The sequence below is a fragment of the Prunus persica genome, chromosome G2 (genome assembly GCF_000346465.2).
Source record: "Prunus persica cultivar Lovell chromosome G2, Prunus_persica_NCBIv2, whole genome shotgun sequence".
NCBI lineage: Eukaryota > Viridiplantae > Streptophyta > Magnoliopsida > Rosales > Rosaceae > Prunus > Prunus persica.
Genome location: NC_034010.1, coordinates 21,812,747 through 21,825,110, shown reverse-complemented (window position 1 = coordinate 21,825,110; position 12,364 = coordinate 21,812,747). Strand labels below are relative to the sequence as shown.

At 35.8% G+C, this 12,364-nt stretch overlaps 2 protein-coding genes across 4 annotated transcripts in view; one reads left to right on the top strand and one right to left on the bottom strand.

Moving 5' to 3' along the window:
* LOC18786094 (SKP1-like protein 21) overlaps nucleotides 1–4,009 on the top strand; it is a 5,177-nt gene extending 1,168 nt beyond the window's left edge. For 2 of the 3 annotated variants that reach the window (XM_020556833.1, XM_020556834.1), the window contains 8 exons: nucleotides 101–325; nucleotides 519–710; nucleotides 796–906; nucleotides 1,032–1,110; nucleotides 1,435–1,535; nucleotides 1,641–1,819; nucleotides 2,708–2,841; nucleotides 3,501–4,009. In XM_020556833.1, coding sequence (XP_020412422.1) covers nucleotides 101–325; nucleotides 519–710; nucleotides 796–906; nucleotides 1,032–1,110; nucleotides 1,435–1,535; nucleotides 1,641–1,819; nucleotides 2,708–2,841; nucleotides 3,501–3,502 — 1,023 coding nt within the window. In that variant the 3' untranslated portion in view covers nucleotides 3,503–4,009. Of the gene's footprint in view, nucleotides 1–6; nucleotides 326–518; nucleotides 711–795; nucleotides 907–1,031; nucleotides 1,111–1,434; nucleotides 1,536–1,640; nucleotides 1,820–2,707; nucleotides 2,842–3,500 lie in introns of those variants that run through there. The other variant, XM_020556832.1, reaches the window with a different exon arrangement.
* On the bottom strand, nucleotides 4,097–11,011 carry LOC18786810 (signal peptide peptidase-like 4). The gene is made up of 14 exons (XM_007219483.2): nucleotides 10,703–11,011; nucleotides 9,229–9,387; nucleotides 8,971–9,082; nucleotides 8,589–8,708; nucleotides 8,270–8,421; nucleotides 7,972–8,154; nucleotides 7,822–7,856; nucleotides 6,630–6,792; nucleotides 6,196–6,249; nucleotides 5,841–5,933; nucleotides 5,588–5,730; nucleotides 5,129–5,199; nucleotides 4,506–4,589; nucleotides 4,097–4,386 (listed from the first exon to the last, which is right to left on the bottom strand). Exons 1-14 carry the CDS (start codon nucleotides 10,835–10,837, stop codon nucleotides 4,280–4,282), a joined length of 1,611 nt encoding a protein of 536 aa, XP_007219545.1. The 5' UTR covers nucleotides 10,838–11,011; the 3' UTR covers nucleotides 4,097–4,279.

Sequence of the window (12,364 nt, the reverse complement as noted above, 5' to 3'; positions counted from 1 at the left end):
TGGTGTGTTTGTGTATCTGTTGCTGGTTTTATTTTTATTTTTTGTAATGTTAAGACTTAAAAGTTATTCTGAAGTCACACTGGTGCCAACCGATTCTCAGATGATGAAGTCTTATATCTGGCTTCAGACTGCTGATGGTTCAATCCAACAAGTGGAACAAGAGGTTGCCATGTTTTGCCCCATGATATGTCAAGAGAATATACAAAAAGGGATGGGATCTTCCAAGAACCATGCAATATCTCTTCCAGAAAGAGTCAATACTGCCATGTTGAGCCTAATTATTGATTACTGCAGGTTTCATCAAGTACCAGGTCGCTCGAACAAGGTTCTAATGTTGTTGGAATGTCATTTTGTTTTTTCCGAGTCTATGTTCTTTCCTTGCTCTTGCCTGCAGCTACTGTGCATGAATTTGAGCTACTGAAGACAATTATCTTCCACCTGCAGTGGATTAAATGTTTCCTCTGATGCTGGTGTAAAGTTCACATGGTCATATGACTTGGGGCCATTGGTTTGTGTAGGAATGCAAGGCTTTTGATGAAAAATACATCCGAATGGACACAAAAAAGCTCTGTGAGCTGACTTCAGCTGCTGACAGCCTCCAATTAAAGCCGTTGGTTGATCTTACCAGTCGTGCTCTTGCACGAATAATTGAAGGGAAAACACCTGAGGAGATACGTGAGATATTTCATCTGCCTGATGATCTTACAGAGGTCTCTGGTGCTTGAGATATCTGTGTATGCTTAGAAAAACTTGCTTCTTCTTTGTTGTTTTTAACAAAATTAAGAAATCATCCAGGAAGAGAAGTTGGAGCCTTTGAAAAATTCAACTGACGATCCACGTATCCGGCTTTTGAATCGACTATATGCACGAAAGAGGAGAGAACTTCAGGAAAGAGAGAAATTGAAGGTGACTTTGGCGTTCGATAAATTTGCATTGAAAGGCTTTACGTAATGTAATTGCTGGCTTTATACTATGCTAAACAATACATCCTTCTTGATGGTAGTCATCATTGAACCTTCCATACTTTTCAGAATGCTGAGCTTGAAGAAGAGCGAAGCGATGACCGTTCAGTTGATGATCTCTTGTCCTTCATTAATGGAGAAATTGGAGGTATACTTGAGTAATTGCTTTCTTGTGCCTTCACTGCATACTTATTATGTTTGTATTTTTCAATAAATGAGGACATTTTACCACTTTTTAACTAGTTGGAACTAACATTGAACGACCTTGTAGTTCCAAGGTACCCAATTGCACTCCCATGGAGACATACTTGACACTAATATTTTCAGGATTGCATTTGCCCACATTATACTGTACTTGGAGTACTTAAGATTCCATTGAAATGGGATTTGAAGTCTAGTGTCTTAGTCGTCTATTTTCTACTTTATTTCCTTTTGAAGGCCTCATTGGAGGTAAGGAAATTCTGTTTCACAGATTCCAAGGGGATTAAAACTTCCAAGAACAAAAAGAAGAATCGCAGAAGAAAAGATCAACAAAAAAACACTTGTCTATATGAAGCTAATGAAATCCATGAGGTTCGAATCACTAATTTTCTCTTAAACTTCTTATGCATTTCCGCTTGAGTTGTTAGGTAGCCGATTTTTTTTATAATTCTTTGTCCTTTCCCCCGAATGTTGTAGGAGTCGAGCAATCTTAAGTTTGCTTGCCCCGGCGATGAAGTCAACAAATTTAGAGCCAGTCCTAGTTTGACTTTAAAGCTACAAGATCTAAACGATGACGGCCTGGAGGATATGGTTGAGTTTGATGATGGTGATATTGATGATGAGATTGACCCTGCGTTAAAGGAAAAAATTGATAGGTTTGTCTGCAACTATTTTGGGTTATTGAATGTTTATACCAAAAACAATACTTTTTTCTATTCAAATATCAGTGGATGAAAATTATTACATCGAACAATATGAGGAAAAAAAAAGGTACTTAATTGACCTGAGTGGCTGTAACTTTGTCAATGCTGACTTTAGTTAAAGAAAGCTTAAGGAAACGGAATGCTGCAATTCGTTAGACTTATAGTGCAACTTCCTTACATTTTTATGGGACACCATGAAGATATGCAATGAGAAGATGAAATTTGATACCTACGAAATAGTTTCAAATTGTCATCTGTTTTTCAGTGTTCCAAAATTTTCTTAAAAACCAACTAGCTATTAGTCTAGTGGTATTTCTCTCCACTTTGTTGGAAAATGTCCCAAGTTTGAATCCTCTCTCACCCAAATAAAAAAGAATAAAAAATTTGCTTAAGAAAGTTTCACTGTTAAAGAAATGAGTAAACTTTGTAGACAATGTACTGCATTTTTCGGTTTCTTTTATTGCTGTTTGTAGATTATTGTAAATGAATTCCTATATATAATGCTGTTCTGAAAAGATCTTGGTTTGTGGGTTTTTGAGGATGATAGTTGTGTGGACATTTTAAATATATTTCTGCTACGTTTCTCATAAAAAAAATAGCTCTCATTTTGGTTGTCAACATTAAATATATATTTTAGCAGTTGTGAAACCTGCTTCAGGACTGCCTGCAAGCCTTTGTTAATATGTCAGTTTTATTTCATGTCCTAAAGAGTAAGTTGTATTAACTGGAAATTTCAAGTTGCATCTTCCACCATGATTGTGCATGTAAAACATAGAGCGAAAGAGAGAGAGTTCTGCCTTGTTCCTACTGTTACATATTCTCTTGTATCTTTTGGTTCAGGGAGGTTGAAGATTTTGCTAGGAGATTGAATTCAGACTGGCCTCAAAGGATACAAGAGATTCTTGCTTTGGGTCAGGAAAGGAGGCGGGTACCAGTTTCCATTAACGGAAGGGATTCTATGAGAAGATATGCTTGTATGTTCTGTTTCCTTTTTCACCTTTTTCTCCCTTTTCTGAAGCTTTTACAGTTGTTTTTTCCCGTATATACTGTTGTTACACGAGTAATCAATCTGTGCTAAGATATTTTCCTGCTTTTGTTTTGTTAGTATAAGTTTACAAATGCAATAGTTTTATTATATTTGTATGAGACTTAAATGTTTATCCTTTCAAATAGCCTTTGAACCTAATGAAACGTTCTCTGGATAAGTGCTGCGGATCAGTCCCTGGCAGGTCTCTGAAATTTGCACTTGCCCAGAAAAAAATTGGTTTTCTTGTTTCATCTTTGTTATATTATAATTATATCTATAAAAGTAAATAGTTTTGGGGAAAATATTATCTATTTCCTTATTGCCTACACCAAATCACTCACGTTTTCTTGGGCTAATGCTTTTTATAGAATCTCTTTTATCATTCTGGCTGTTCATGTTTGGGAGCTGTTTTTCTGTCAAAACCTAAATGATTGATCAATATTTCAATATGTTGTATAAACTCTCTTTTTTGGAACTCCTGAGTGCGTATCTGTTTTATCTGCTTCTGAGTTGTGTGTTCTTCACTGAGTGCATATCTGTTTTAGAGCTGTTATTCATTGAACGTTGTGTTCCGTACAACTCATCATTTTCCCCTTGTGCATACAGGAGGACGTCCAGGGCGGAAATGGTTCTTACAAACAGAATATCCCTACATCGGCCAATGGCTGGAACAATTTTGACCAGATGCTAACAGGCTTCTAAGAGTTACTATTCTCATTTATTTGGCTCCAAACATGACTTTTTTCTTCTGTTGTTGGGGTAATTAGGCTGCAATTGGATTCCGGGGCAACTGTTTGTACTTTTAGGGGAACAAATAAATCAAAAGTAGTAATTTGTTGTCTTGTCATGAGCTAAATTTGCTCGGTTATCACAAGCTTGTATGAGGTTATTGGTTGTCTACCCCGTTGAATAATTATTCTACCTTATTTTATTTTCGCAACAGCTCAGAATAAGTTTTGAGGCATGCCCTCCCTTTAGCATGAGTGAATAGAGATTGTAACTGTATGGATGATGAGCGTGTTCAAGTCAAATGATTATCTTACAATGCGACATATTTCAGCTCAGGGTTTACTTGCAACCCTGCAGCGTTGATATGTTCATTGCAGTCTTTACCAGATTCTTCTCCTCCACTGCGAAGCAGCTGCTGTTGTACGAGTTTTAACTTGGTCATGAAAAAGAAAACTAGGGTTCTACGAAACTGAATAGCGTAATAACAATGTTGGATGTTATAAGTATTCCCTGTTATATATCAGTTGGTCCTTGAAAAATCATCTTATGAACAACCTTGTAAATGTTTGATACTCTCCTACAGCTATGACAAGAAAAGAGGTTTTTCTGAGTTACTACTGTACTAACTGTCACACTATTGCTTTGTCCTACTACTTCTATTGAGAGGGTTGGAGATGGACGTGCGGGCATGGCCTCTCTGGTTCTCCTCTTGTCCACAGAACTTTAAGGTCCCCTCTCATCTGTGCCAAAGTCAGTAGAGTACCTGCAGAATGTAACTAGCTTATGTCATTGCTGCTCACGACGAACGTTTAGTGCAAAACCAAATTCTACGAATGTTCGAGATAGATGTTAGTGCGGATTACAAAAGCTGTTGCATCTTACCGAGTGTGAAGGGAACTATGTACAACAAAGCAGGTTGGCCATGACCGTCCATCAAGTTCAAAGCCACATATGTGATGAGGAGACCTGCAATTGCAAATCGCCAAAGCAAATCATTCATAGGTGAAACACTTATCATTATGACAGTGAGATGATCTACAAAATAAAATACTTGTTACAGTAGAGCATTAGACTTTCTACATATTAATAGTAGCAATTTCCAACAAGAAAAAAGCATAGCTCTCTTAGCCACTAGGGAGAGGAGACAGTAAAGGGCCTGCTCCCTCAGTGGCCTCCCCCAATTTTACTCAAATTTCTTTTGCAGGCAAGATAATTTTTCCCTGTGGTGATATATGCTTTAAAATGTAGGTATTCTACACATTGCCAAGGAACAATAATGCCATTTTCTGCTAAAATTATTCCTCCTTTTTCAGGAGATATTTGTCAAATAGGTCATATCATGCGCAAAATCATTGACTCAAAGAAAACACGGTGCCTGCATGCGAGCCACACGCATAAGTTTTTAAGTCACCTAAAATTCTGAAACTAGCTCAACCAGATGCATTTTCTCGATATAGAAAAAAGAAAAGAAGTGCAAAATGCCCCAAAATTTAGCACATTCATACCTAAACCATAAGCGGTCATTGCCCACACAAAGTAACCAGCTCGAAGCTTCTTATTTGCCAACCAATCATACCTGCAAAGTTACCCACAAATTGTCCGATTAATGAACTGTTGAGACAATGCCGATGTTATAAACCCTCATTTGTAGTAATAAGTAAAAGTTCACAGTATCTCAGATGTTGCTGTCATATTGTTATTTGTGAGTCCCATGGTTTTCCTCATTAATTTATCCGAATTTCGTGATTAACAGAGTAACTCCTGAAATACCTAAATGTAAGCATGTTTTCACTTTTATTCTCATGTTATAGAATTCCAAAACAAGCCCTGTAGTACACGAATATTTGGAAACCAATGCACATAACAGAAGCAAAAACACAGTTTCTGAAACAGTGACAGTCCAGGTTCAATTGTAGAGACTTAAAAGGGATTGTCAAAGATATATTTGGCTTCTGATTTCAGACCTTAGTGAAAAGGCTACAACCAATCCTGGTATGATGATATCACCGAATCCGATGATGCTGTAGCCACCCCAAGGATCAAACAACCGTGGAATTTTCAGTAGCATTGGTATACCATCCTCTCCACTTTTATCACCACGAGCCACCTATACAGAAGAGGAAAGATTAATATTTAAATCTCTCTCACTTGCAGGACAGGTGTAACAACCTCTATATAGGGTGCCAGTAAGGAAGAGAGTTTTTCTGATTTACTCACCACTATCATTACACTCTCATGGAACCACCATTTAGAAACAAATACCCAGAAGATATCATATAAAAAGGCACAACTGAGAAGAATTGTTCCAACCTGATTAGAGAGAGAGAGACGGAGAGATTATTGAATAGTGAAGAAAGCATATGTTATGATTCAGAGCCAGACATGCTTGGCAAGTGAAATCTCTAGATAAATAAATAAAAAATATTCATGGTGCAATTTTTTTCTCAACTAAATATGTATATGATAAGGATTTAAGGCAATGTAATATTATTTAACCCCTAGGATCAGTGTGAACACTAAAAATTCAATCTGCCCAAAAGTAATCAGAAAAAGGCAGGTTTTGAATTATCACCTTGAGATTTGGTACTCGAACAATCTGAAGAACTGTGATTATCAGTGCAATACCCTGATTTTTCATGAGTGCAGGTTAGTGTCTAACAAACATTTTACAGATTACAAAAATTACTTTGCACAGCTATTACCGTCCAGGGTTCACGATAGAAAATAGGGAAAATATAATAGTATGATAAAAGTGGGCAGTCCAAATACAGGATCTTTGACAACTCATGAATTCAAGTATAAGGGTTTTATTTTTATTTTTAATCGGAGCATTACCAGCTTGACTCTGGTACTCAAAGTCAAAAACAAAGATGAACCAAAAAAGAGCTGGATTAGGGAGATACAGAAGCAAAGTTGCAAATGATTAGGTTCGGATTTAAAAATACCAGTGGTAATCTATAGCCACATCAACATTAAGACCAAATAAAAAAAGAATTTATTTCTTACAAGGATATCTTGACCTATCCAAGCAAATGAGACGCGGCGATACACTGCCCAAACAACAGCAAATGCTATGCAGAAGGGAGCAACGGCTAGCGTCAGATATGAAACAGCTCCAAAGAAGGGCACTTTAACATATGATTCTCCAGCACGTTTAAATCGTCTGAAACTATATTTGGTTAATTGTCAGCTTCATATTAGGAGACTTCACCAGAAAGAATACACACACACACACACACACACACACATAAAATTAAAACTTTCAAAAAAGGATCCTTTTTATTTAAAAAAATTATTTAATACTGATCCTTGCAAACATTCTTACCTTACAAATCAGCCCTTATGGAAACAGGGTTGAGCCGCTGAAATTTATATTTAATCAATGCTCACTAGGAAACATGATATTCACTGTCAATTTGGCCAAGCTGCTTTTTAACTGTTTTTCCACCCTACTAAATAAATTTCTATATATCCACAAGGAAGGAGATGTATCAAGATCATAACTTGGTTCTTATTTAACCTTGAATTTTTATTTTCAGGATGACAATTTATAACAGGACACTATTAACATCACTTGATGCCCAACACGAAATTAGCAGGTCAAGGTTTACCATTATTTGACATAAATCTATAAATGACACAACTTGTGAACACTAATAATAAACAGATCAGGTTAACTTCAAACACAATAACTGGATTATGACATGGTAAACCTATTTAACCATTAATGTATGAAGAAAATGATTATTATTTTCTATTTTTTCAGTTTCTTGATAATCCTTGTACAATAATATTCTGTTTCTTGGTTTAGGTTGCACCTAGATCAGGTAGATGTTTATTTTATGAGTGTATGAGTCATAGCATTTTAGAACCAAACAGATTCTAATCTTAAGTTCGTAGTTGATATATGGATTGACACGGACACGATACAATTAATAAACAGATTGAGTTGGGAATTAAGTCCTCTGACATGATTTACTAAATAGGTTGGGTTAGGGTTGACAAATATTCAACAGGAATCCAAATTAACATGACATGACTAAATTGCCACCCCTGCTTTTATCTATGATGCATTCCCATAAAATGTCCAAACTAGCATGGCAAAGGAACAATGAAATTCAAACAAAAGTTTCTCGACCAACAGGAAATAGGGTGCATTCCCATAAAATTTCTAACAAAAGGAAGAAAAGAGATATACCATGATAGCAAAGTCACCAAACAAGTCTGCAGGCCCTGTGGACAGAACGAGAAGGTTCAGCATTAACCTCAAAGGACGCATGAATAATAGTGTCTTAATTAAGAAGTTGTATTCATAGTGGCAAAGTCTGCATGGTACAAATGACAATACCTCTATCCCACCAATGCAAAACAAAACCACCAGAATCTCCACAAACCAGAATGACATAAGTTTGTAAAACATAACCAAGAAGCATGAAGCAATCACAACAAACAGGACTGCTGCCGTGGTGCTAATCTCCACTAAAGCATTGGAACGATCAACTTCCATATGCAAAGAATCATCAGAGGCATCCTGCGCACATAGCACCAAACCATATAGAAATTGATAGAATAAGTGAATTACACAAATAATTCAAGCACCATGACTGCTAAAAGTTACAAAATAGCTGCTGAAAGTACAATTTAACCTTTAATAGTTTGTCATGCTCAATAGCTGCTTCTCTTGCACTCCATGCAGACCAATAAGAAGCAAATATGATGGTACCAACAGCCATAAGCCACAAAAACACTTCTGCAATATCGACCACTGGACGCAATGGAGAGTACAGCTGCACAGAAACTGAATAAAGGGATATCAGAGGCAACAGTACAAGCAAAAGAAGACCACTTAGAAAGAATAAAATAACGTATTTCCATGCAAGAAAACTATTTTTTAAAACAATAAATAATCCAGAGTAATGGTGATGCATGGCCAATTGTTAATATAAGCAGAAAAAAAACACATACCTTTGGATTTGTTCATTAAATCATTTTCTAAGATTGCACCAACATCTTGAGGAAGCATAACAGCTGGTATGCCTATCTGAACATCAGGTTCATCGTCTTCACAAACCATCTTGAAAAGTTCTGTAAGACAGACAGCAGAATTTTTTGTAACAGCAATTTATTTTCACTTAATCAATCTTCTTAACACTGTTTTTTTTTTTTAAATAACCGGAGAAACCATTATAACAATAGAGATCTTTTTATGTACTTGTTATTGTTTTTTCCGCTTAAAACCCGTACAGTTGTACTGAACATTCTTACTCAGGGAGAAAACTAAGAAGAGGACTTTAGGGATGAAGAGCTTTGTAGACCAACAAGAAAAGAAAAAAGTGCATGCAAATACCTGTACGGTTGTTTATAATGAGGATGGCTGAAGCATTAGCAGCTTCAGCAATATTTGCCTTCCTTGTGAAACTGCAGTTTCCTCGGTGCACCAAAATGACATCTTGTGAAAGCTACAAAAGAGCCATACACTCCACAATATGAATCCACAAAATGCATGAGCATATCTTCCAACTTCAATAAGGAAGATGCTTATATTTCATGGCTGTGAAACTCTATAATGTAAATTGAGGATATGGAATTGAAAGTTCGAGTATACCTTATTATTAGGTGTGCTACAACAGTCAGGGGGGTCTGCGAGAACCACTCTCATATTGGTGGCATGTTTTTCCTTTGATTCCAAGGTAGGTCCAAATCGAGCACCAACACCAACATACTCACTGTCTTCTACACCATTGACCCAAGTTGGGACCTTAACCTATAAAACAAAATAGATTTAAATGTAATGCCAAAGCTATATTCAAATTTTATGTTGAAAAAAGTGAAGAAAACAAGGTGCAATGCCTCCACTACAATCTTAGGGTACGTTTATCTGCCAAGTAACTGTGTTAGGTAAAAAGACAAAACAAATTCAAGTATTCCAATATACTATATAAAATAATGAGCTTAATTGAATCCCACAATGAGAGAAATAGATAATAAGTTTTCTTCAGTTATATATTCTCTGATTTTCATTTTTCCACTGTATTTCTGGCAACTAAACAAAGCTTAATAAAAAAAAAATTAAAGAAAAAGAACTTAGATTACTTCACAAGACAAGACATTCAGAAGAAGCACCAGGAAAAAAACTTGAAATACTTCATTGTTTGATTGAAGATTAAGACTTTTCCAGGAAGCATTTGAAACAAATAATAATTGCATAGAAAAATTCTTTATTAAATATGAACAAAATGAAAGTTTTTCACATGCTTAAATAAATTTTCCATTTTATGATTGACCGAGTCTGGTATAAAACTTTATTTGATTACCTGAAGTAGAAATTTATAATCTTCAAGGAACCTAGATGATCATTTTGCCATTTTCTCAGCAACCAGACAAAGAACAAGATAAAACAATATGGAAATTTTAATAACTCAGAGGTATTGCCTAAAGTCTTACTGCCCATCTGGTAGGGTTTCTGTTTTTTTTTTTCCTTTCAAATTAAGGAGAGTTAGACAGATGAGAGAGGAAGATGAGAAAGGGAAACGAATTGAGAGATGCGAGGAAAATACGAGGAAGAAAACATAGAATGACTTACAAAATACATACCAAAAACTAAATCTAGGAACAATTTTTTTTCCTGAACTAGGGATTTATAGGCTGCACTGCATAAAAGTGTAACAAGCTTCAGAGAACAAAAGTATGAAATTTGTCAGCTTAGTTTTTCATTATTTAGAACCAATTACCTAAATAATGTCTACATCATGTACTGGATCACCATGCCACTCAAACTGAAGCTAAATTCTCATTTCCAACTGCCAAACAGTTGGAAATTCGCAATTATTTTCTTATTCACTAATTTAGCGCAATTTTCTCAATAACTAAACAAAAAGATTGAGCTTCTTAGTCCCGAAATCATCACAAAGTATTGAATTTTAATTTTTCATAAGCAAAAATTCTATCTTTTCCTTCCCCTCACTCATCTCTTCCTTCCCCAGTTTTCTCAGCACCCAAACAGAAACTCAAGATCAAATAAATAAGCTGCAAAGTAAATTAACTTGGAAAATCAAAATTCAAAAAGTTAGTGAATTTACCAGAACGAAGTTGTTTTCACAACCAGGCCTCTTCGGAGCAATATTATCATGGTGAACAATGTCTCCAGCTGAGCTCAAACTCAGACTCAGGACCAACACACCAACCACTACCCACACGCCTCTCCGTAAATTCATTTATTCACAGCAAAAAAGGAAAAAAAAATTAACCAGGAATTGAAGAAGGGGGTTTAGGGTTTTCAGAGGGAAAAAGGAGCCAACCAAGAAGTTGAGGAAGAAGATGATGATGAAAAATGTGAATGAATGGGAAAAGGGAGGGAGAGAAATATCGCGGAGTGCATTTTCCTTTTTCTTTCTTATGCGTTTTACTTTTCGCGCGTTGTCGTTTTGGCCGTGGCTTTGTTGTTGTGTAACCGTTGAACTGGCTTTGCTTTTTGCGCTTGCGGTGTAGAAGTTGGACTTACTTACCGGCACCTTGAACGCGTGCGGAGCACGTGCCTTTTGAGGACTGGCGTAAGTATTTGTAGACTCCGGTGGAGATTGAAAGTAGAAAGAAGTCTGATGAAAAATTGGGCGAACTTTTTTAGTAAAAGTCGTCAGGTCAGGTCGGCTCGTCAGTCAGTCTGGATTTAATGTTTTGACTGGGATTGTGTTAGTTTAGGGTTATTTGTTGTAAATGATCTATAATTGTGAGCTTCTAGTTTATATTAAGTTTTTTTTTAACCGAACAAAATAAGTATATCACATTATTCACTCTCAAAATAAGTGATCATTTGTCTTATGAAATAATCAAGGGAGGCTACATCTGTATATCGCAATATAAAGTCACAAGTGATGCATATAATCTTCAATTAGATAAAATTATTAATTGACATGATATGATATGTACATGTCACTTACCGCATCTTTGATATTCTTGATTTTAAAATTAAAAATATTTTATTGTCGAACTCTCTGGCAACATAAGTATCTTATCTTATGGTACCAAATACAAATGGCTTATTGATTAAGTTGATTATATATATATATATATATATAAACATGTGATTTAAAGTCATAAGGAAAACTTAGGTGGGGACTTATTTGGCACATGAGGACGCTTTCCAATTAAAACATAATATTTGCTACATAATTAAAATCATAAATATAATATTGTAACACATGTTATGCTTTTCACTCATCTTATTGCATGTCATTGAAGTCTTTATTCATTTTATTTTTTTTCGAAATTTTCAAAAAGGCAATGCACATTTATTGACATCATGAATACAAAAGTAGAAAACTACCTTTTAAAAAGCCTTACAAATATGGCAGTATCCTAGTTTTAAAAGTAAATCTTTCTCCATGTAAACACCAAAAATAACAAAAAATGTAATGTCATACCCTTAATTTTGGCAAAATTTTAAATCCAAATCACACACATTCACACATGACTTTAGAGAAGCGTTTTTTTTTGTTGGTCTGAATGACTTTAGGGAAGCTTGAAATTTGAAAGACTGGAAAAGCGCGTGGGACAGCATCTGAACTTTTTTTACAGTTTACCGGCTACTGACCGAACAGGTTTGAAGCTTCCGTATGGACCGTACAGATAAGACGGCTGAATAAATTATTACCCCCCCTTATGATCACCTACCTGCAAGCTCACGCGAACGGAGAGACGTGTCAGGATGTAAGGGGGCATGTGATCATAGTCAGCCAAACAAT